General features: G+C 40.5%; 1 protein-coding gene across 4 annotated transcripts in view; it reads right to left on the reverse strand.

The window, feature by feature from the left end:
- ABLIM2 (actin binding LIM protein family member 2) overlaps positions 1–21,770 on the reverse strand; it is a 128,832-nt gene that overhangs the window by 70,089 nt on the left and 36,973 nt on the right. For all 4 annotated transcript variants that reach the window (XM_030238901.2, XM_050973344.1, XM_030238900.2 and 1 more), the window contains exons 3-4: positions 10,757–10,940; positions 806–921 (exon numbers count right to left, since the gene is read on the reverse strand). In XM_030238901.2, coding sequence (XP_030094761.1) covers positions 806–921; positions 10,757–10,940 — 300 coding nt within the window. The remainder of the gene's footprint in view (positions 1–805; positions 922–10,756; positions 10,941–21,770) is intronic.

Raw genomic sequence — 21,770 nt, forward strand, 5'->3', positions numbered from 1 at the left:
CTCCCAGAAGTGGGCTAGATTTCTTATGCAGGAAGATGAGCACTCCATGGGGCACCTCCTCAGCCATGCTGAATCCAGCTTGATGTAACAGTCATTAAAAATTGTCTTTGCTGTTTAATTGAATTGCTGCTGCTGTTTAATTACATAAAATTAGTGGTGGACTCTTAAAGCATGGCAGCACTTTATGAGCAAAACAGCAGAGGAACAGAGCCCAGGGCAACACCATCCCTTTATGATTTACTGCAAAGAAGTTGGTGAAAAAAGACCACATTTCTTACCCATAGTGTTTGTATCTTCTGATAGTGCACAATAGTCTGAGATCAAGGTGAATTCCCCCCACTGACATTTCCCACATTAAACCCCTTGCTGTGTAGTATTTAGCCATGCAGTCCTGCCACTGATATTTTCTGAAGCTGGAACTGGAACACTTAAAAATCATTAAATCTCACCCTGGCTTTTATTCCATATGGACTTGGACTAAATCCTCAAAAATATTAGCATCTATATTATATTTTTCTCCAAATAATTTGGTTTAGTTCATTTGAATCAAATCTTTGAGAGGTTCAATGCATTGTTAATCCTATAATAGCATCATCTGTGCCTCTTTTTAATATCAGCCTTTATTGAAAAATCACCCTATACTTTTTCACGTGGCTACCTCAAATTTCATGACACCTCTTATGCAGCAGAGTAGTAGAAGTTCCAATAGTACACAGTGGTGTAAAATTATGTGTTTGAAACCGGTGCAGACTAAGAAGTGAAAAGAGCAGAAATCTGACTGAAAAGAGCAGAAATCTGTACTTACTTCTCAGGTTCTGTACAGGGAAGGAGCCAGTGCTGCTGGAAGGGGGCAGGGAACATTTCTGGCAGATGCATTCCTTCCCATTGAAAGTCACCCGGTCACCTGCAGGGAAAGGCAACCTGCAACAGCAGAAACAAAAGCACACTGGTTACAGTCTTATGCCTTTATCAAAATTAAATATCTTCCCATAAAGGAACTGATTATACTCTGGCTTCTTTTCTCTGCTTGCACAGTTCTCATTCAGTTTTCCAGCCACTTAGAGGCTTAAGTATCAAAGGGGCACATCAAGCAGACACCTTCAAATGCAGATGGTTACAGCTTCTTAAGAAAAATAATAATATTAAAGATACAAAACCACAGTGAGCACTCAAGTCCAAACTGTTGTGTATCTAAGAAATGTAGTATCAGCCAGAGCTCATCACCAACAGGATCAGTTACAGAATGGAAATAAAATTGGCATTACAGGGAGTTAAGTACAGGCAAATGCAGCTGCTTTTATGTTGTTAAATAGCTGCATGAGAGTGATGACTTTTATATATTAAAAATCAGCACTTGTCCTCACAACTTTTATCACATCAAGGTCTTTCTCCTAATCTATGTGCTCAGAAAGCAAATGTTATTGAACTCTCAAAGGCAAAAATCTATCCCAGTTATAAAACCCACAGTGCCTACATTATTTGTTTTCCCTACCCAACAACAGCTCTCCTTACACTTAATTATATCATTCCTTTTTATCAATGTTCTTAAAACAAAAGCTCTGCTGTGCACTTCCTTGTCTGGGCACAGAAACCACTGAGGCTTTTCCTCTGAGAGAACCAGATGGACAAATCACTTCATATGCAGCAAAGGATGGTGAGGATTTAGAAACACATTTCACTCCACCCAAAGCTCATGTCCAACTAAATCCCTATCCAAGCTATCAAAATATGGCTTAATGGGGCACAAACATAACACACACCTTCTGCTTCATGGTGAAGTCCATCTGACCACACTATTTCATTAACATTTCATTAAAACTCATGGCATTCTCCCACAAATTCTATCAAATTCATACCAATTGTGAGGTTGTCTTCACTACAAACACTACATAGATACACTCTGCTAAACTTAAACGTTATTTTGCTCCCAAAACTGCCTCAGAGATGCTTATTCTACACTTGAATTACGATTAAAAGAAGGTTTTTTATAATTAGAAAAAGAACAGAAGCAATGCTGTTCTTTGTTTCTATATAATGTTACTAAAATATATTTGAAACCAGCTAAGTGCCATCCATTTTGGACCACTGGTGATAAATTAAAAAATCATGAGGACACATGGAATGTAAATATTATTATCTTTTTTGATATCTGATCATGATTTCCGTATTTCCCCTTTTTTTTCTCTTTCTCAAGTTTTTATAGTCAAAAAAACTTCCTACCCTGTCATTCAAAGTTACAATAAGTAAAAATATTTTATGGGAACAGCATTTAATATTGCCTTACCCTCTGACCCAACTCAATGATCCGTTCACAACTCTGGTACAACAAGGTCCAACACCATGTTATTATAGATTCAGGAGGCCTAAATTTCCATCTGTTCCAAAGAGGATTTTTGTACCATTTTTTCTCAATGACCTAACTAGAAGACAGCACTGTTTCTAGTGTGACAGGCAGGATGTGGTGGAGCTGCACTCCAGTGAGCAAACCTGTCATGCCCTGCAGCAGTGCAGCAGCAGTGAGCTTCTGTGTTACACATTCAAAAAAACTCCCAACACTATCTTCTTATCTGCTGTCTGCAACAGATTTTGGTTTAAAGTCAGAGATATTTCTATGGAATAATAAAAGAGCTTTATGAACTCACAGAAGAGTTGAGGCTAGAAAGGACCTCTGAAGGTCATCTGGACTAACCCAAAGCTTATTCAAATGAACATACATACATTTAAATAAAAATCAGTAAATGTGACAGACTTCTATGTAGATAATAAAAATTCATTACTAATTACCAAAAACTGTCTCAAAAGTGGAGTGAGACAATTCAAATGCTGTCCTAGTTTTCTACTGCAAATATGAAAGAAATCATTTAATCATGTTTTCATTTAAAAAAAATTTACAAAATGAAGCCTAGAACTTAGCACTTGTAATTAACCTGGAAAGACACAAGCCAAGGGATTTCAACCATTCTAGAACTGAGAGAGGAACTTGTATCCAATCTCCTGCATGTTTTCAGGTAGACATCTCATCTTGACTTACAGATACACACAGACTTATTATAACCACTGGTAATCTGCCCCAAATTAACCCCTCACAAAAGCAGCACCCTGCTGCACTGACACCATCACACAACCACCCTGGCATCTCTCACTCCTATGCACAGCTGCATGCCCTGGGCAGGACAGTACCTTCAGCTGTGTTTTGCCATGGGAACCAAGGCTGGGCTCAGCTCCTGACCCAGCAGGGCTCTCAGGAGATGTCTCAGTTGAACAGCAGGGTTTGCACCATAAATCATCCCAGGGATGGTGGCACGCTGGAGCTGTGAGCAATTCACTGCTCTGAAGAATGACTGTGACTACTGAACAATCTTGTGCCCAGTATATAAGGAGCAGCAGGGAGAGGTGAAGTGTATCTCATAATTACATCTTCCTGACTCAGGGATATACCTAATAAAGATCCAGCTGATCTTCCAACTGAGCACTGAAGACCCTCTCAAACAGATCCACCAAGCAGCAGCTAATATAGAAGTAGGGAGTGCCCACTTTGAAGTGGCTCACCTCATCATTGTCTGAGCAATCAGACAATCTAAAAGGAAACAAGTTAAAACTGGAGGAGAAGAAGAGGAATATTCACCTTCTATGGCACAAAGCCAGAACCAGGCAGATGACACCTCCAAACATGCCAAAGCTCACAGGCACCAGAGGAAGTCACAGAGCCTCCTTAGATGTCAGGGCACTTAGGGGGTTTCCTAGCCCATAAAAATACTGTACTTGGTTTATTTCTCATGGTTCAGCAGCTAATCACTATGCCTTTCCATTCCAATGGGAGAAGGCAACAATTTTGATTCTGTATTGTTCTCCAAATCTGCGAGACATCTTGTTCTAAAAAAAAAAAAACCCAGGGAAATATTCCTTGGAGCTGTCCACCTCAAGGTACAGACAGAAACTTCCTCCCTTCACAGGTCTTCCAAACCTATAAGTAAGTTTCAAAGTTTGTTTCACTGTCTTGTTCACTGGGAATTCATACCCAACACATTTGTCAGTTTTCCTGTACCAGCTGACCTCTCCCTTTCACAAGCAGCTCTGCTCAAGCATTTCAGTGCCAGTATGAGTGAAGGCACAACAGAAGGTGGTAACAGCCAATTAACAAGGTTTCAGTTTCTGAGCTCTCTAAGTTGTGAGCAGGACTATATATAGAATTTTAGGCTAAGAGCAGCATATCTGCCTTCAAATACAATGATATCTCACCACCAGTCACCCACTGAACACTGCTAGGTATTGCAAAAACCAGGACAGGGTTTTAATTAGCTACTTATCCTTTAATAAATATTCAGTGAGATTTTCACAGTTGGATAATCTATTTTTAAAATGAGAATTAAGAGCATTTTTAAAACAGCCCTCTCAAATTACTTGGAGAATTTTAATACATCTATGATTCATTTCCCAACAAATTTTGTTTTATCCACCTGCCTACAATATTTGCAAACCCAGAAAAAAAATCTGGAGGTGACCAACAAAACTATATTGTAAAACACTGAATCACCATCAGTCTAATCCAGGGTAACTGTGTGTGCTGATACCAAAGGTCTTGTCTTTCTCTGCACCACACTTCAATCTATGCAGCTGTGGGCAAGTCATTCAAGCTTTCTGAGAGGCAAAAAATAATTCATTTTGTTTTCCCCCTACAGCAGATAGATGCCCATCTCTTCTTTAAATTGCTGATCTGACTCTTTGGCTGAACAGTCAACTAAATTTGATATATGAAAATTAAGAGAAACCAGTGGTCAGGCTGTTGAGAGAGCAAAGCTCTTCATGCCAGTTGGTGGCTGCAGTTACATCAGGTCAGGTGTGATGTCAGACAGCAATCTAAGGACCAGCAGGATCAAATTCTGCTCTAACTTGGACCTGGTACAATCACACCCTTCAAGGTGCTCCACAAGGATGAATCCCTGTGGATTAAAATGATTATACCATCTACACAAACTTCAGTGAGGGAATATAAATCCTACAGGAGGTGAGGAACAGCTCCATGCACCAGTGCACCACAGGGGTTAATCAACTGGAAAGCATAAGAAGATGAGGGGTCCCAGTGGACACAAAGTTGGACATGAGTCAGCAGCGTGTCCCCACAGCAACTGGCCAGCCACCTCTTGGGAGGCACTAGTGCAGCCAGCAGACACAGGGATGGGACCTTCCCTGCTGCTCATCATTTAGGAGACTGCAGCAGGCACCATCCTGGGCTCCTGAGGACAAGATTTACTAGAGGGAGATGAGGGAAGGTGGTCAGGTCCAGAGTGCAGCACAGGACACGTGGGCAGGCAGGGGCTGCAGCAGATGTACCTGCTCAGGGGAGAGTGTGTGGCTGTCTAAAATTACCTGATGACATGCACACAAAACTGGAACCACGCTCTTCTCAGAGGTGGAGTGAAAGGACAAGAGGCAGCAGACATAAGCTGGAACATGGGAAATGTCAACTCAATAAAAGGAAAAAAAATTACCATGAGCTTGTTGAATGCTGGAACACACTGTTCAGAGAGTCTGCTGGAAATATGTCAAAGGATGCCATCAGCTGCCTGCTCAAACTGGACTTGCTTTGAGCCAGGAGCTGGACCACAGGACCACCAAAATCCCTTCCATCCTACATTATTCTAGGGCATAGAGATGCTCCATATTGAACCAAAGAATCCTAAAAATCACTAAGGCTGCAACAGACCTCCCAGATCATCAAGTCCAATCTTTGACCAAACTCCACCATGCTCATGTCACCACCCAGTGCCATGCCTACTGATTTCGTGAATACTGCCAGAGATGGTGACCCCATCACCTCCCTGGGCACCCAGCTCCAATGCTGAACCCCCTTTTCAGCAACCTTTTCCCAATGAACCTTTTCCCAATATCCAATCTGAACCTCCTCTGGCACAACATAAAGATATTTCTCCTTGTCCTATTGCTGGTTGCCTGGGAGAATAAACTGACCCCAGCAACCTCTCTACAACCTCCTTTCAGGCAGTTGTAGAGAGCAATAAGTACCTCCTGAGCTTCTCCAGATAAACAACTCCAGTACCCTCAGCTGCTCCTCACAGGACTTGCACTCCAGACCCTTCCTTTAAGGAGCAGAAGACCTAAGAGCAACCTGAAGAGCAGCACACCACTATCCCTTCGCTCAGGAAGAACCACATATTGGTAAATACATTTGGTTTAGAATCAAACTGCCAAGAACACTCAGGCTGATTTCAAAATCCTGGGCTCAACACCTTGTAGGTTTCTACAATATCCAGCAGTGTTCAGTGGGTGACTGGTGGAGAGATGGAGACCACTTCATGAGATGCCTTAAGAAGCACCAGGTACTGCTTAAGTGGAAACCAAACCCTTTCCAAATTCGATAGCATGAAAAAAAGTGAGGAAATAAAAATGTTTAGCATATTCATAATGTCTGTCATGACTGCTATGCTTAAGAAGAAACTGAATTTGAACTTTTAATTTTCAGTATTATCCTAATTTCTTAAGACACACATACACAAAAGATGTCAGTTCTTTCTAGAAGTAGCAGTGTTATATATGCAGGACTACACAATCTTCTGCTGAAAAAAAAAAAAGAATTTAAACTTTCTGATTTTTTATATTCAACTGCCTAGCCCAAGTGAATTACCTTCTTGAAGACAGTAAAAATACAAATGGGTTGAAAGAGGTTTTATAGCTAGATTTGGCAGGCAACCCTTTGAAGAAAATATATCTGCCTCTTTCCCCTCCACGTACTATTCACCTCTACATGGCACACATTCAGCTTCTGTCAAGATGCTGTTTTAAAAGAAAACGTCCTGAGCTCATAAAAAATTAAATATAAAAATTCTGTAAAGCAAACACAATCTTGGTTCTTTATTAATCTGAGATGTATGTGCTAATCTATTTGTCCTCTCTTTATCATTTACATGCCACAATTTTTTTCCAACTTTTAAGTACAAGAATACTGAAACTAAAGGGGTAACTATTACATACACTCCTCCAAGTGGATACATAAACACCAAACCCCCAACTTTACTAACTACTAATTACACCCATAAAATCAAATCCCTATTTTTAGTATTCCGTGAACACACAGCCCACAAGTAACAGAAATTGTACTCCAGGTACCACATTAGACAGACCATAAATCTTATATATGCTTACTAAGTCTACAGGACTTGTTAACACACTAAGACATCTCCTGGAAATTCCATTTTCAAAGTATTATCACAGGTATGAGAACCCATTTCTTTCTGAAAGACTCAATGTCCTGCCCTTTCCCATCCTACATAAGAGCCAAACTGTCCTGACTATGAAAGCCATGTAAGAAATATGTGCACAATTTTAATAAAATTAAGCTTCTACTGCTACAGCCAGCCTCAATTTTCCTCTTTCTATTTCACTTTTACAAACACATGAAGCTTTTGAAGGAAATGTCTTTGGCAGTCCTCTGGAGGACACAGCTCCTTCCAAATAATGAAGCTATAAGAAGATTGCTCAGCCACTTCCTGGGAATTCAGAGTAAGCATTTAATCTGCAACAGTTTTCAATCTATGTTGTTATTCTTCCACTCATTCCTAGTTTTAGGCATTATCATCAGAAAACACCATAGCAGAAAAAAGGTTTCACTAGACTATGAACAGCACTGGAAGAAGGAGGGATTAAGTCCTTAATCTTTACTCCAGCAGAGAAAACACGCAACTGAAACCTGATTTTTTTTTTTTTAAGAGCTGCTTGGTTAACACAAGATGGAGAGAAACAATCAAATAGGATGGCACAATATATTGTATTTCTACCAATTTTTCTCTGAATACCAATTTATTTTTTTTTTTTAAGGCTTTAGCTTGTGGCAGCCCTGGGCAGTAGCATCTGATTCCCAGGAGATGCCCAGGGATGAGCTGGGTTCCTGACACTCCAGCTTTATCACAGAGCAGGGCAGCAGGTTACAAATGTAGTGCAGAGGGTACAAGGAATAGAGCTCCCTGTGACACTGGGCCATGTGGCATCCAACAGTAGTAATACCAGGAGACAGCTGGGCTGGGATTGGTGACATTTTCCCACTGCTCCTCCTAGCTAGGTTTTCCCACTGCTGCTACCAGACACTTCCCACATGTTTCTATTCAAACCTTATCTCCTCTGAAAATAAGGGGAAAAAAAAAGACTTGCTACTGACACTGGTTTACTATGCAATGTAGAAACAGTTCAGAAGTGTTACTTCAGCAGCTACAGAAATAGGGATTGCAGAAGTGCACATTTAAAAGAATTTAAGGATCCTGCAGCATTCTGGAGAAATGTGTCATGAGTGCAAAATGCCTTCTGCTGCCAGTGTTTTCATGCTGAAGATGGTAAGAGCCTGGCTTGGCTTCCATGAGAGCAGGATCAGCCCCACTGGCAGGCAGACACCACCTCTCAAATTCTCACCATTCTGGAGGTTAGATTTCTAACACAGCTCCCACATTAAAGTCTGGCTCCAAAAGGTAATGCCAAATGCAGTTGGCATCATCCGCCAACTACTACTGACAGTGTGCCTTGGTGCAGTATTTAAGGTTTCTGCCCATCTGTAAAAAACGAGGGCACAAATGGTTCTCCTGACTCTTCCCACTAAGGGAAATACCAAGGTAGAGAGCTTTACACCATTTCTCCCCCTCTTTTATCATTACAGTTTCTTAAAAAACAAACAAGCTCCTTCTTTTGGCTTAAACAACATGTCTTTACTACCTTATTTTTACTGAGGATATCACTCAATAAAATAAATGCTGATGATGTTTAGATAGGACACCCTTCCCCATGAAAAACACAGGTTATGTCTGGCTTGCAATGACAGGGATAATTGAAGCTGATTTAAAGCATATAAACACATGACAGGATTCTTCTGCTGCTCTGCACCACAAATCAGTGTTACAACCCCCCTGGGAGACACTAATTGAACACAGCCAGTCAGCAGGGCATTAGCTGGCTTTAATGAAGACAATATGAATTTGTGTGCCCTTCCAAGACAAGCAACAGAAGCAGATCTGGGTCTCTCTACTGAACAACTAGAAACAGCAAAATGGCATTTAATACAACTATTTAGTTGTATTAAATATATAAATAAAATATACAGAAGCTTAGGGAACACCTCTGATTTTTTAAATACGATGTATTATTGTATCAGGAACTTCATTTTTAAAAGCCTTACCACACCTTCATCACAAATCGTATTTGCAGCATGAATAATTTCACAGTGCTGCAATTTAACTCATCTGAATTGTTAGATACTTAAAAATAAATTTTTGTCACAAGGAAAATTATTCCAAATTTCCAGGGAGACAAAATAAACTGTATCACCAAGCTCTAAGCTATGATTGACTAAATAAAGCAGGAGTTGGTGTTTCCAATGGCCTGAAACCCAAGATAGGTAGTTTCTAAGCACAGTAATACACAGTTAAATACAATTCTGCTAAACTCTAGTGGTGTGACCAAGGATACAAGCATGATTAGCCAGAAAAATGTAATCAACCAGTTTTTTGATTTTTCTTACCTCACTTTACAGAAGGTACAAGTGCTGAGAATAACTGTACCAAAAATTAGCTCTGCTTATCTCTGGAAGAGCTGTGATACTGCCAGGCTGCAGGCCAATAGCATGTTCAGCCAGCAGTTAATTAATGAGATACATTTGAAGTAATTTTCCTTTACTATTAAAAGAAAAAAAAATACAAAAAGAATTTTAGGATCTTTCTTATCTCAACTCTCCACATGTGTTTTCCAAAAGGAAAAGCTGCCTATTAAACAGATCAGAACTTAGAATTTAATTTAATAAAGGCTTGTCCATCTCAGAGTCTCCTCTCTATCACAGCTATTATTATTATTATTACTTGTGCAATTGCTTTATTTAATTGAGATTCTGTCAGGAGCCACAGCTGCTCTGGAATTTGACATCCTGCTCCTGCATCAGCACAGGAGTATCTCTGAGCTCCATGGGCAGGGCAGGCTGGGCTGGCAGACAGCCACAGTGGCATGGCCATGCTGGTTTGGCACTGCACGAGGCACCAGCACACAGAGCATCTGAACTGTGCTGCACCAGTGCCTCCTTGGGCTCTGAAACCCTGTCAGAGTGGGGTCGCTTCCCTTGTACTCCTCAAAGCTCAAGTTTAGCCAGAGAAACTATGGCAGCATTTCCACTTGCTCCAAACTGCAAGAACAGTGTGTTTTCTGAAGGTTTAGTGCACTTCAAGCTTCTCCATGAAGTCCTCAATAGGACTTCATGGAGAAGTCCTATTGAGGACTTCTTTTGACCTGCATCTTAATCCTCTTGTGCTATTTCTACACAAGAGGATTAAGATGCAGGTCAAAATGCCATCATTTCCTTTGTATTGCTGAGTTTGGGACACATGTGGGAAATGATCCCACTGAACTACACTGGGCTCTAGTAGTAGCCTGCTGAGGATTCAGCTACAGGCACTGGAATTCTTTGTACCTTCAGGCCAAAAAATGACAAAACAGCAGACACCAGAGAAATTAAGCAACACTTGGGGCAAAAGATACGAGAAGAAAGACAGTGGAAGTTTCTAAAGTACTTTGAAAACATCACACATAAGATAACATAAAAAAGAAAAACACATTTGGAAAAAAGGGAGGCACTCAAAATTACAAATTTTCTTTTTAATTCTGCAATTTTTTAAGGAGAGAGTAAAGGAAAACCCTATCTCTAGGCAATAGGTTTGAAAGCCTGGCATTCAGGGCATTCTGGCATCAGAAACACAATTTCATGTAGAAAACCTACCTGCAGACAGCACACACAAAACAGTCTGGGTGATAGGTTTTGCCCAGGGCTGAGACCACTTCTCCCTCAATGAATTCATCACAACTGAAGCATCGTGTGCCATAGAGTCTCTGGTAGTCCAAAGTACAGATGTAGTCTCCCTGTCTCACAAAAAATCCTCCTTGAGCCAGGTCACATCCACAAGCTGCAGAGAAAGAAAAGGCAGACTCAGAAGGCAAGAAACAAATGCTCTAAATTAGGCTGATTTTTCACCTGTGATCTGAATGGTTCATAGTGGAGTATTTATTCACTTCAATGTATGGGCTTATGATCTCACAGCAGATGTGCATCTGAAAGACACTACTCTTACAGTAAATTACATCAGTCATGTATTTTGGACACTAATAGCCTGGACTTATTTAATGTAAATTCACAGTGCAGCAGCTGTGAGCAGTACAAAGGTAAAGTCTGTAGGAGTTGAGTTCAGGGTTACCATATACAACATCTAACACATGTAACAGGTTAAAAGGAATGCATAAAGGATATAAATCTCTAAAACCTAAAGCACCAGTTTTGCAAAGAAACATCTCTGACAGATTACAGGTGTTTGATATTTCTCCTTGACACAAAAGGGTTAACTAGTGCTATCTCTAAACACAGGGGCTTATGCTCATGGCAACTGCTGCAAGTTCTCACAAGTTACATCAGCTTAAACAGCTCTCATGTTTACCTGATGAACATCACTCACCACCTATGAACTTTTTTGCCAAAAGTAAGGTTTTAATCCTAAATATCAATTTCTATTTCTTATTTTAAACCTGTAGGAAAGGCTTACAGTTGATTTACCAAAGGCTTGTGAGTCTGTTCAGGAGTTTTCTTCCTTGCACCAGGGGTGCAGCTAGGCTGGAATTTTGAGACAGTCTAAGATGGGAAAGGAGAGATACAATGGTCTGGTGAAGTCACACAGAAAGGGCAGATATGTAGAACACAACCATCATCCACACTGGCCAGGATCTTTGAAAACAGACTGGACTTGATTTAAAGAGAACTGGATTTCAAAGTGGTGATTCTGCTGCTGTGTTGACTACTCCTTTAGTGCAAGTCACAGCACCACACTTGTTACTACATGCTTCTGCTCCTGGGGATGTTCATGTGGGAATGTGTTCCCATCAGCAAATGGTGTTTACAGTCAGATGGTGCTGAACCACAGCAGTGTCGCTACTCACATACAGCCCACAGAAAAGGAGTGGGAATGTTGCTTATTAAATTTGGGTTGCATGTACAAAACATTGCAGAGTTGCTCAGTGCCTTGGTCCCAAAATAGCAGAAGTATCCATGCTCCTAAAATTCCAGACTGAGATTTACACTCAGGTACCTGAGAGCCCACAGGCACTTTGGTTTCTAAATGTAAACCTGGCAACTCACACCCAAGGCTGTTTGCAGCGTCAGAATCAGTCATCTTGCACCTAAACTACAAGAAAAGAGTCCAACAGAGGTGCCCAAGGCTCAAAGCAACATATACAGCATAGAAACCCCAAGAAAGCAGAAGATCCAGATCATTCATTCAAAATTACATCCAATCACCCTCCCTTTTTTATAGTCTTTGTTAAGTGTAGCACAGGAGACCTGGGCCCAAGGCTCTCCTTGAGCCTTCTGAGGGCTCATCCCTGCGTGGGATTTCAGTGCTCATCATTCTCCCTGGAGATGGCCCTGAATGCTAAGAGAAAACAACAATCATGCTAGAACTCTATTAGCGCATGCTCAAGAACTGAAGAGCTATGGGTTCTAATCTTTCCTATAATTCAAAATAAATCAAATAATTCCAATTATTATTACTGCATGGATTAGATGATTTATATTTGAATACATTGTTCATGTTCTCTATCTCACAGGCTTAACACATTTGCTTTAGCATTTCTCTTTCTCACCTGTGCTCTCATTTTTATCAAGGACAGGCTTTTTGATCAGACTTTCCAAAAATCTGGCACTACTTGCTGGATATCATGAGTTTCTTTCAGCCTATGTATTTCAGGTACCTACTGGTGCCACAGAAGCAGAGCTCAGCTATGGATCCAGGATGATGCTGAGCAGCATGCTGAGCTGATACTGATGCCCCAGAGCAGTTCTACACTGCATCATACAGTGTCTGAAGTGTAAGGTGGATCATAAGAGAAAAGAGTTAAAAGGACATAACTGCATTTGTGAAAAGAGGAGAGAGGGGTTATGTCCTTAAATATGTTTCTTTATCCTGGTAGTGGCACACCTGACTGCAGGCACCTGGACAAAGGCACCAAGAGCCACCTGGAGCTACTGGCTAACACATTCTCTGTGCACCATCACAGAGGGACTTGCAGCTGGGCTTCCATCACCAGAGGAAGATGACTTGATAGCACAGCCACAAATTATTTTCCACTGCTCTGTTGTGCACTTTTGTCCCTGTTCACCTGCTACAGTGAGAGATGAGCACAAGCAAATCTATATTTATAGTCCAAATGGAAGCCAGGCAGGCTCTGTCTCACTGCAGCTAAGAGAAGCCTGGTGCAAGGTTTGGGGCACGTGGGGTCAGCAGCAGTTGTGCCACTGGCATTTGGTGGCACTCTGTCTCACCCTGAGGGTAGTGGCCTCTCTCTGTTCTGTCACTAAAGCAGTCTGCACTAATGCACTTAATCCTGGCTTCTCAGGAAACCCTGCAGTGAAACTGCTCTCCTAAAGAGAGACAGAAAAACAAGTCATTGGGACTTCTAAATAAAAGTGAGCTCAGCATCCTCTCAGCAGGTCCTTTCTGCACCACCATCACTTCAGCCTCCCTCTATGCAAAGAGTGGCTGAATGAACACCACCACAACTCAGCTCCACAGGCCATACCTTGAGTCACAAACTCTTGCCTGCTCCTCCACTCTCTAAACCATCTGATCCAGTTTAACTGGACACCCAGGCTGACCAGAGAAAAACAAAATGATTCCAGGTAAATACTGGCTTGGTTATTAAAAATAGTCATGCTTTAAAGCTGAGAAGAGCAGCTCTGAAAAGAGACCCATTGGCCTTTCCTCAGGTGAGATGCTGTGACCCTTTCTGGCTGCTTATGTGGACACAGACACTGCCCATCTGAGATGATGCTGCAGAGAGAACAAACTAGGAAAGGAAAGCTGAAGGAAGTCTAGGGAGAATATCTGAAGGCAGCTACCAGATCTTACTCTCCTAGGACAGGAAATTAGCATTATGTCACATCCACTCCCACCTAGCATTTGTCTTCCAAAAAGGAATATCTGGAGGAAGGGTTATTTTTAACCTAGAAACAGTTTTCAACAGTTTCTGGAGCATATCTTGGTGATGAGAAAAGCACTGAAAACAGTAATTATATTAATGAAGACACTAACACAGAGTAATTCATCTTCTTTTCTCGGTATTAACTTGCATACAAGTCAGAGAAAACTGCCTTTTCCTGAGCAGTTGTACGCTTCAGGAGGAATTTTAAAGTAGTGAATAACTGTTTGTCTCTTATGATACTTAGATGCAAACCAGTACCTGGATGTGCTATGGGACTTGAGAGGGACAATATCCACACCATTTTTAGGGAGGGTATCTCAGGGTGGCTTCTCTTACAGCTGGATAATTCCACTTTTCATGGTGGTTTGCAGTTACCTGACACCAAAATACCTCATATATAGATGTGAGGGGTTCCCCTACAGGTTTAGAAACTGAGTACTTTTTTCCCTAGCACAGTGTCTGCAACAGCACCTGAAGCACTGGAATTTATGCAGTGTGTAATGGTTTTAAGCTAAAATAGGTGCAATTCAGACAGGATAAATGGAAGACCTTTTTTCAAGTGAGGCTGGTGAGACACTGGAACAGGTTGTCCAGAGAGATGGTAGATGGTCCATCTCTGGAAACATTTAAAGTCAGGTTGGACACAGCCCTGAGCAAACTGATTTGGCTGAAGATTTGCTGCTCTTTCCAGGGGAGTTTGGACTAGATGACCTTTAAATGTCCCTTCCATTATGCTATGATTTTATAAAAATAAATAGCAGTAAATCAATTAATCAATGCACTTTAAGCACATTGCTATTCCCCTACTGTATGCCATCAGTATTCCATTTGCAGTGTACAAATATAAAATTCATCTGTTTTCTGTGCTGGCAAATGAGTCTACTGAAATTAGATTAACTTTTTGGCTGCATGCTGGGTCTAAAAACCAGCTGTGTCCTGAGCTGCTTGGAGGATGCCACGCTCTCTGTGCTGCTGCACATTGCAGCAGGCTGCAGCAGCAGCAGGCACTGCAGGTCTGGTCAGCCCAGCAGTGCTGTTCTGCTGTCAGTGTGCCAGACAATCAAGTGGTTTGCTTACATCCAACTGCACATATCAAGTCTATATTCCCCCCCCCACCCCATTTTCTGCCTGATGCAAGTTAAATAACATTTTTCTTCCTCAGCACTGTGGTTTTATGTCCACTTTGGTATTTTCCTCCAACCATGAGACGGATGCCGCTGGCTGACCACGATCCCAAGAATGACACTGCTGATATTACTCTCTTTTGGCAGCTAAATTGTATGTATTCGTACACCACCAATTAAGTCTGGGATCCCATTCTCCAAAAGCCCATGATCATATGGGGAACATTTCTCCTGACCACAGTGCCTGTGAGAAGGAATCAGAACCACCTGGCAAACTTCTACTGCTACAGCTTTGACTGAGGTTCAGACTGAACTGCAATTAATCTGAAGCAGTCTAAGCTCATTTCCAGCAGATGGCTGTGACTCTGATACTCCTCCTTGCATGGTCTGGTGTGGTAAGTCCAGATAAGCTTTTCACAAAGCTTTTGGAGAAGTCTTTCCCAGCTCCAAGTTTGCTGGCCATACAAATACTGGCATGGGGATATCACCTCTTAGTTAATTCACAGCTCAACCTTCAGTCTATAGGTAAGCAGCACTAAGACAGAGGGAACCTTGCAATGGGGTATATAAACCATACAACTCAATCACTCTTCTATGCTCAAGTGATTGTATGAACTGTCTTTCCTAACACATCTGTGAAATCATGAATACTCAAGCCTGTCAGTCATTGGCAGTGTATTAGCAATAATATCTAAAATATCATCTATTATCTCAAGGACTTGAATGACACCTCATTTCTTTTACTATCCAGGGCAAACAAAAGCAGCATGCAACCCCAGAAAAGTCTTGGACAGACCTGCTGGTCTCTTCTCCAGCTCCTAACCAGGAAATGCAGGAAATCAGACAGGTCTGATGGAAGAAAACCAGCAACTTTCGGGAGCAGAAAAGATACAGAGAACTGTGGGGATCCATCATATCCTGCAACACTTCACCATGCATGTGTAGCTCTGATAAAGCTATCAAGGATACAGAGTTCAGCACCCACACAAGCTCCCTGGCTACACTGGCCATGATGCTCACAAATTAATTTGTGGAGTAAACACTTCAGTGCAGGAAAACCCTTTGAGATTCAGAATTACTCTTATGAGACTGATGAAATATTAGAGTGTACCAATTAAAATGAAGGAGAGTTTGAGGAAGTTTCTTGTGCCTTGACTCTTATAATAAATGGGAACGACACATTGAGTAATTTTTTATTAGAAAGTTTGTTTCCATTTTCCTTCTGGAGAGCATAGTTTCCAAGTAGCTTAGAGACAGTGCTGCTGCACTATAAACGCTCTCCCATAGCCTTAGAGATGAGCAAGGTCCTCATAGCATTATATATGTGGCTGTTTCAAACTGCCAAAATAATCCCCAGGAAAACTGGAAAAAATGTCTCGTTTATACTAATTTCTTATTTTAAGGACTCAATTTGGTTATTTAAAATTTACAAGTATGCTAAAAAAATTTAAGAAACAGGGTAATGTACTTTAACCCAATTTAAACCTAATAACATTTAAAGTGTCTGTCATAAAATACTGCTGTCATTAGCCAGACTAATTAAAACAGGTTTTTAAAAACAATATAATACAATAAAAGCCACAACCCAAAAGAAACCCCAACATGCAAAGCAACAACACCAAATATTTTCAGATTTTTTTTAACAGTGCTTTGGGTGCCAGTTCCAGGTTTGCAAATGAAGTCCCTGCTCTATTCACAGATATGGCAGATGGCCTCGTGTTAATGAGTTGCAGCAAGTGGGAGGTGGAATAACACCACTGTGGCAGTGATGAATTTTAGGCACCAACTCTCTCTGGGTCTCAATACAGGCATCACATCACCTCAGTGCACTGAAATGCCCAGTAGCTACTCCAGAGTGCTGCTGTATCCCTGCTGTGTCCTCAAGGGAAAGAGCATCACACAGTCTGCAAGTCCCCTGCAGGAAGACATCCTGGCACTGACTTTTTTTTTTGCACAGGGAAAACCTTGCCCTAAAAGAGAACCTGAGTAATTAAAAAGACTGATGGAATTTTTTTAATAATAATATTAATTCTGTGACATTATCTAATGATCTAATGTGGGCTGAAACTATGTATGTTCAAAACTTCTTTATATGAATAGTATCTTTAGTGCCTGCAAAGCTTACATAGATTTGAAAATCCTATCCTCTAATGAGCACTTACCTTTCTACTATAACTTCTCATTTAAGTGCTCTAATGAGCACTTCTACTAGAACTATAATGGACTAGAAGGACGCAAATAAGGAGTAAATAAATTGGAAAACAGAGGAAACAGAAGTTTGGCTTCCTTTGGTGGGTAGTTAGCTACCTTCTATTGAATGTTATTAAGATATTCCTTTACCAGTACTTGTAACCATGATTCCTCCCATTTCACCATTCTTTACTACTATTATGTATTTAATAAATTAGTGAAAGATACTCTTAAAAAAAAGATTCATCAGACTCTGGTTGAAACAAATATGCCATGTTGCTTGAGTGCTGGTGTGATGGGTGTATGGCCAGGATATGAGGGGCTGCAGAAAGTTCTTAATGAATGCAAAGAAAGGTTGCAACAAGACCATGATTATTAAAAAAGGAAAATTATCCATTACTTTGTGATAGTGCAAGTTAGCCAACTGACCAAAATTTGTTTGTGCTTTAATTATTGAGTTGTTTTTAGAAAATCAGTGATTAAAAATTTTAAAGTTCAGGTTTTAAAACCACAACACAGAACCATTTGCTGATACATCAAATTACTTTCACACCAGCAAAAGTGATCATTGTTATCATCATCACAATTTCAGTGAAATAAAAAAATTACAAGTGAATAAATTACAGTGAAATAAAAAAATGACATTGGTAAGGCAGCCCTAAACCTACCACACTCTGCAACCTTGGTGAACATTTCACTGGAAACAGATTTTCCTGTTATACTGAGTTAATATAATCAGGGACTGCAAACTCCTGAAGGACTCAGGAAGTGTTGGACATGTTGTGAGAGTGCCTGATGAACAAGAGTCCCTACACTAATCCCCAGTGCCCATGACAGCAGAAATACCAGAAATTGCTACTGCCTGGCAAAATCTGGGACTGGGAAATCTTACAAATGAGCTTCCCATAAGTGACTCCCATTTTGAAACATGAACCCCCGTAGCTATGCTCAAATGTGAGCCCCTCAGATTACTCAGTGTAGCTTAGAACTTATTTATATCCTAGCTGATGCATTTGATCTTACAAAGAAATAACTCCTATTGCCAAGTTACTCCATGTTTTTAATAATTTCACTGAATATTTTGTCTTAGCCCTTCTCATTAATAGGACTTCCCAATAAATGATACAACTCTGGGTTCTGCTGCATGTTCTACTGAGAAAATGGTATAGAAGTGATATATGCAGACCTGGGATTTTCACAATTCCCAGGACACTGCAGGGTCACAGAAACACTAATCCCCAGAACCACATACCCCATTCTAAGGTGAAGATGTGCTAAATTCTAGCAGATTAATTTTAAAAAACCATGGAAATTAATGGGAGAACAAGTATACTTGCAACTGCAAGCTGTGCCAGCAGGGAAGGCTGCATGTGCTGCATCCACAACAGGCCAGCAATCAGGAGAATTTTGCTGAGGGGTAAAACAAGATCCATACAAGATACAATGCAGCAGGTATAGCACATAGGTCATGTTTTCACCTCTGTGGCTCAGACTGGAAGTTTACTTCCTTTCATCAAGACAGCCCAGGAAAGGACACAGTTGTGAGTTATAGCTCTCACACATGTACAAAGAACACTCTTTAGCAGGATGTAATGGGTTCTCCTTTTCAAATTGGTCACTGCAACTCAGAAAATATTAGGATACTATCAAAACACAGAAAATTAAATACTAATAAAACAGGGTAATTTCTATCCTTAACAATGATCTAAGAGGCTAGCCAAGATAATATAATTACAGCACCTACATCTTCCTCTCTACCATTCTATGTTCACCTGTCTCTCTACTGGGTCTACTAAATCACAGCTGTAAACAAGCTCCAAGTTAATATTTGTCTAATACCATCCACTCCATTAAATGCAGTTCTGACCTAGCAGACACCCTCAGAATAGTTTATACTCAACCCATTTTTTTTTAGCTTGACAGTCTAAGTCATAAATATGTTATTATAATGCTTTTTATTACAGTCCTTGACATTTTTATTACAGTGGCAACAAATAAAAAAATTAGCAAACATGGGAACCAAAGCCCTTGAAGTCTGATGAAACTTTGCCTTGATATCAAAGATATCAGCTTCATTAGAACAGTACTTCTATAAAACCTGATTAAAATGGGATATATTTTAAACTAAAAATTAAGTTAAAAATTGAAGTGAGGTTAGATGGCATGTTCCCTGCAGAATTTTATTAGCAGATTAGATGTGCAGCTGAACAGGAAATAACACATATGAATAGATATGAGTAAAAACCTTATTTATAATGCCTATTTACCTCCCTAGGTCCTGCTATACTTTGATACTGAGCAAAACTAGCAGAGGCTCCCAGTACTGCTGTTAATTTTTTTAATCTGGATGTGTCTCAGTGTTGAATAATAAAGGAGCTGTTGACCTTCTAAAAACTTTGAATTGTTTAGAATCATTATCTAGGGAATGCAAGAACTGGATGGGAATGAAAGAAGAACTGCATGGGAATTAGTGACTTTATACTAACCTTCCTTGGTTATGTAATTTAATTTGAATACAAAAGGCATCTATATAGTTGCTGTTGCCATTCTGAAATTCACAAGGTGGCCCAGAAAAGTTGTGGCTGCCCCACCCCTGGAAGTGCCCAAGGCTGGATGGGGCTTTGAGCATCCTGGTCTAGTTCAGGGTGCCCTTCCTCATGGCAGGGAGGTTGGAACGAGGTGATCTTTAAGGTTCTTTCCAACCCAAACCATTCTATGAATAATCAGACAGCAGTATGGCAATACACAAAACTACCTTTCAACCCAAAAAAAAAAATAGTAGAAATACAGAATTTAATGTATTCGACCCTCTGAAACCTTTTAATTTATCCAAAACTATCAAAGAATTAGTTTCAAATTTCACACACATTCACAAAGGCGTAACTTCTTCCAGTGTAAGATCACATCTGTCACTGATGAGGTCATTCAAACAGACCTCAAATACCCCTAGACATCACACCATGGTCATTTGTCATTCTTATCAGTTTCCATTTTTCACCACTGTACAGACATAAATTCTGAGAGAGGAACAAAAATTTCCTGCAGCTTTATAAATATTGCATGTTTTCTGATGCAGGCTGCAAGATGGTTTAATACAGAGGCAGTCAACCAAGCAGGCAGGCACCTTAGCAGGGCAATGCAGCCAGCCCACACATGGGATTATCTGTCCTGGACAGCCCTGCATGCTGGACACACAGCCTCGTTCCATGTGCTATCTTTGGTGCATGAGGTGAGACAGCACAAGTTGCATTGCTGAGCAGCATCAAAATAAATGCACCACAGGGAGGAATCAACAATAAGATAAATACATTCCCAGAATCATCACCCTGCCCGTGCACAGCAGAGGTCATGGCACAAAACTCTCCTCCAAGGCTGAAAGCAGACTGACTGATCAGAACTGAATACCTTTTTTTTTTTTTTCTAAATCCTAACACATCAACTGTATTCTTTGATCCATTAATTTAAAAATCAAAGTCACATTTGCCTAACCTGCTTTTTCTCCTTTTATGTAGCTAGTGAAATGTATATTCAGTGCTCTGCATGTTCCAAAGCTCTTCTCACCTAACAATATGGCAAATCCATATTACAAAGCAACTTATGCTTCTTAAGTAACAAATAAAGCCCAGAAACAAAACAAAAACAGATACCAGAAGAATGCCAGAAAAATTGATGGAAACCCATGAAAGATGATAAAAGAAATTAAGGCATTTAAATAATGAGAGAAAACCCTCAAACCAATCATGTGGGCAAACTTAGCAAAATGATTAGTAAGGAGGAGCCCAAGAGCCTTGACACCTAGCAGCAGTCTCACCACACCTCTGACACTCTCCTGTGCCAGCTGAGAGTGACAGGTGGCTGACAGATGCTACCCTGCTACCTTGTTAACACTGTAATTTTTTCCTCATTTTATCCAAGATCTGCCAGAAGCAGAACAAACTCCTTCTTATCTCTTACAGACAGATAGGGGCAATGCATTTCTGCAGTGCATTCATCATCTTCCTCTGCATGGGGGTGGGGAAAAACCCTCTGCACAGCCTAAATTTGGGTTCAGTGAATCAGTTCAGTGACCACATGCTGCATTTGCAGGTGACCTGGCATCATCTGAATGGAGATGGCCTATAAAACCAAAAATTGGATTTACAATTCTGTCTTACTCCCTCTGCAGAATTTGTCCTTTCTCCTAGCAAATCTATTAAAAATAAAGGGGCTTGGACTTCATAAAGATAATCATATGGAGTAAGTATCAGAATGTTACTGGTTCATGTAGGTGACAGGACTCCTGAACAACAGATCAGCTGCTCTTTTCCTGAGCTAGGTCAGAAAAACTGATTTAATAGTGAAATTTGCCATAAGAAAGCTGGCTTTAAAAGAACTTATAAGATGAATGTATGGGCTGTGTTCTGCTTTAAATGCTAATCTCTTCTGAATAGATGACCAAAATATTTTTGCTGTTTA

This window comes from Serinus canaria, chromosome 4 (assembly GCF_022539315.1).
Source record: "Serinus canaria isolate serCan28SL12 chromosome 4, serCan2020, whole genome shotgun sequence".
Taxonomy (NCBI): Eukaryota; Metazoa; Chordata; class Aves; order Passeriformes; family Fringillidae; genus Serinus; species Serinus canaria.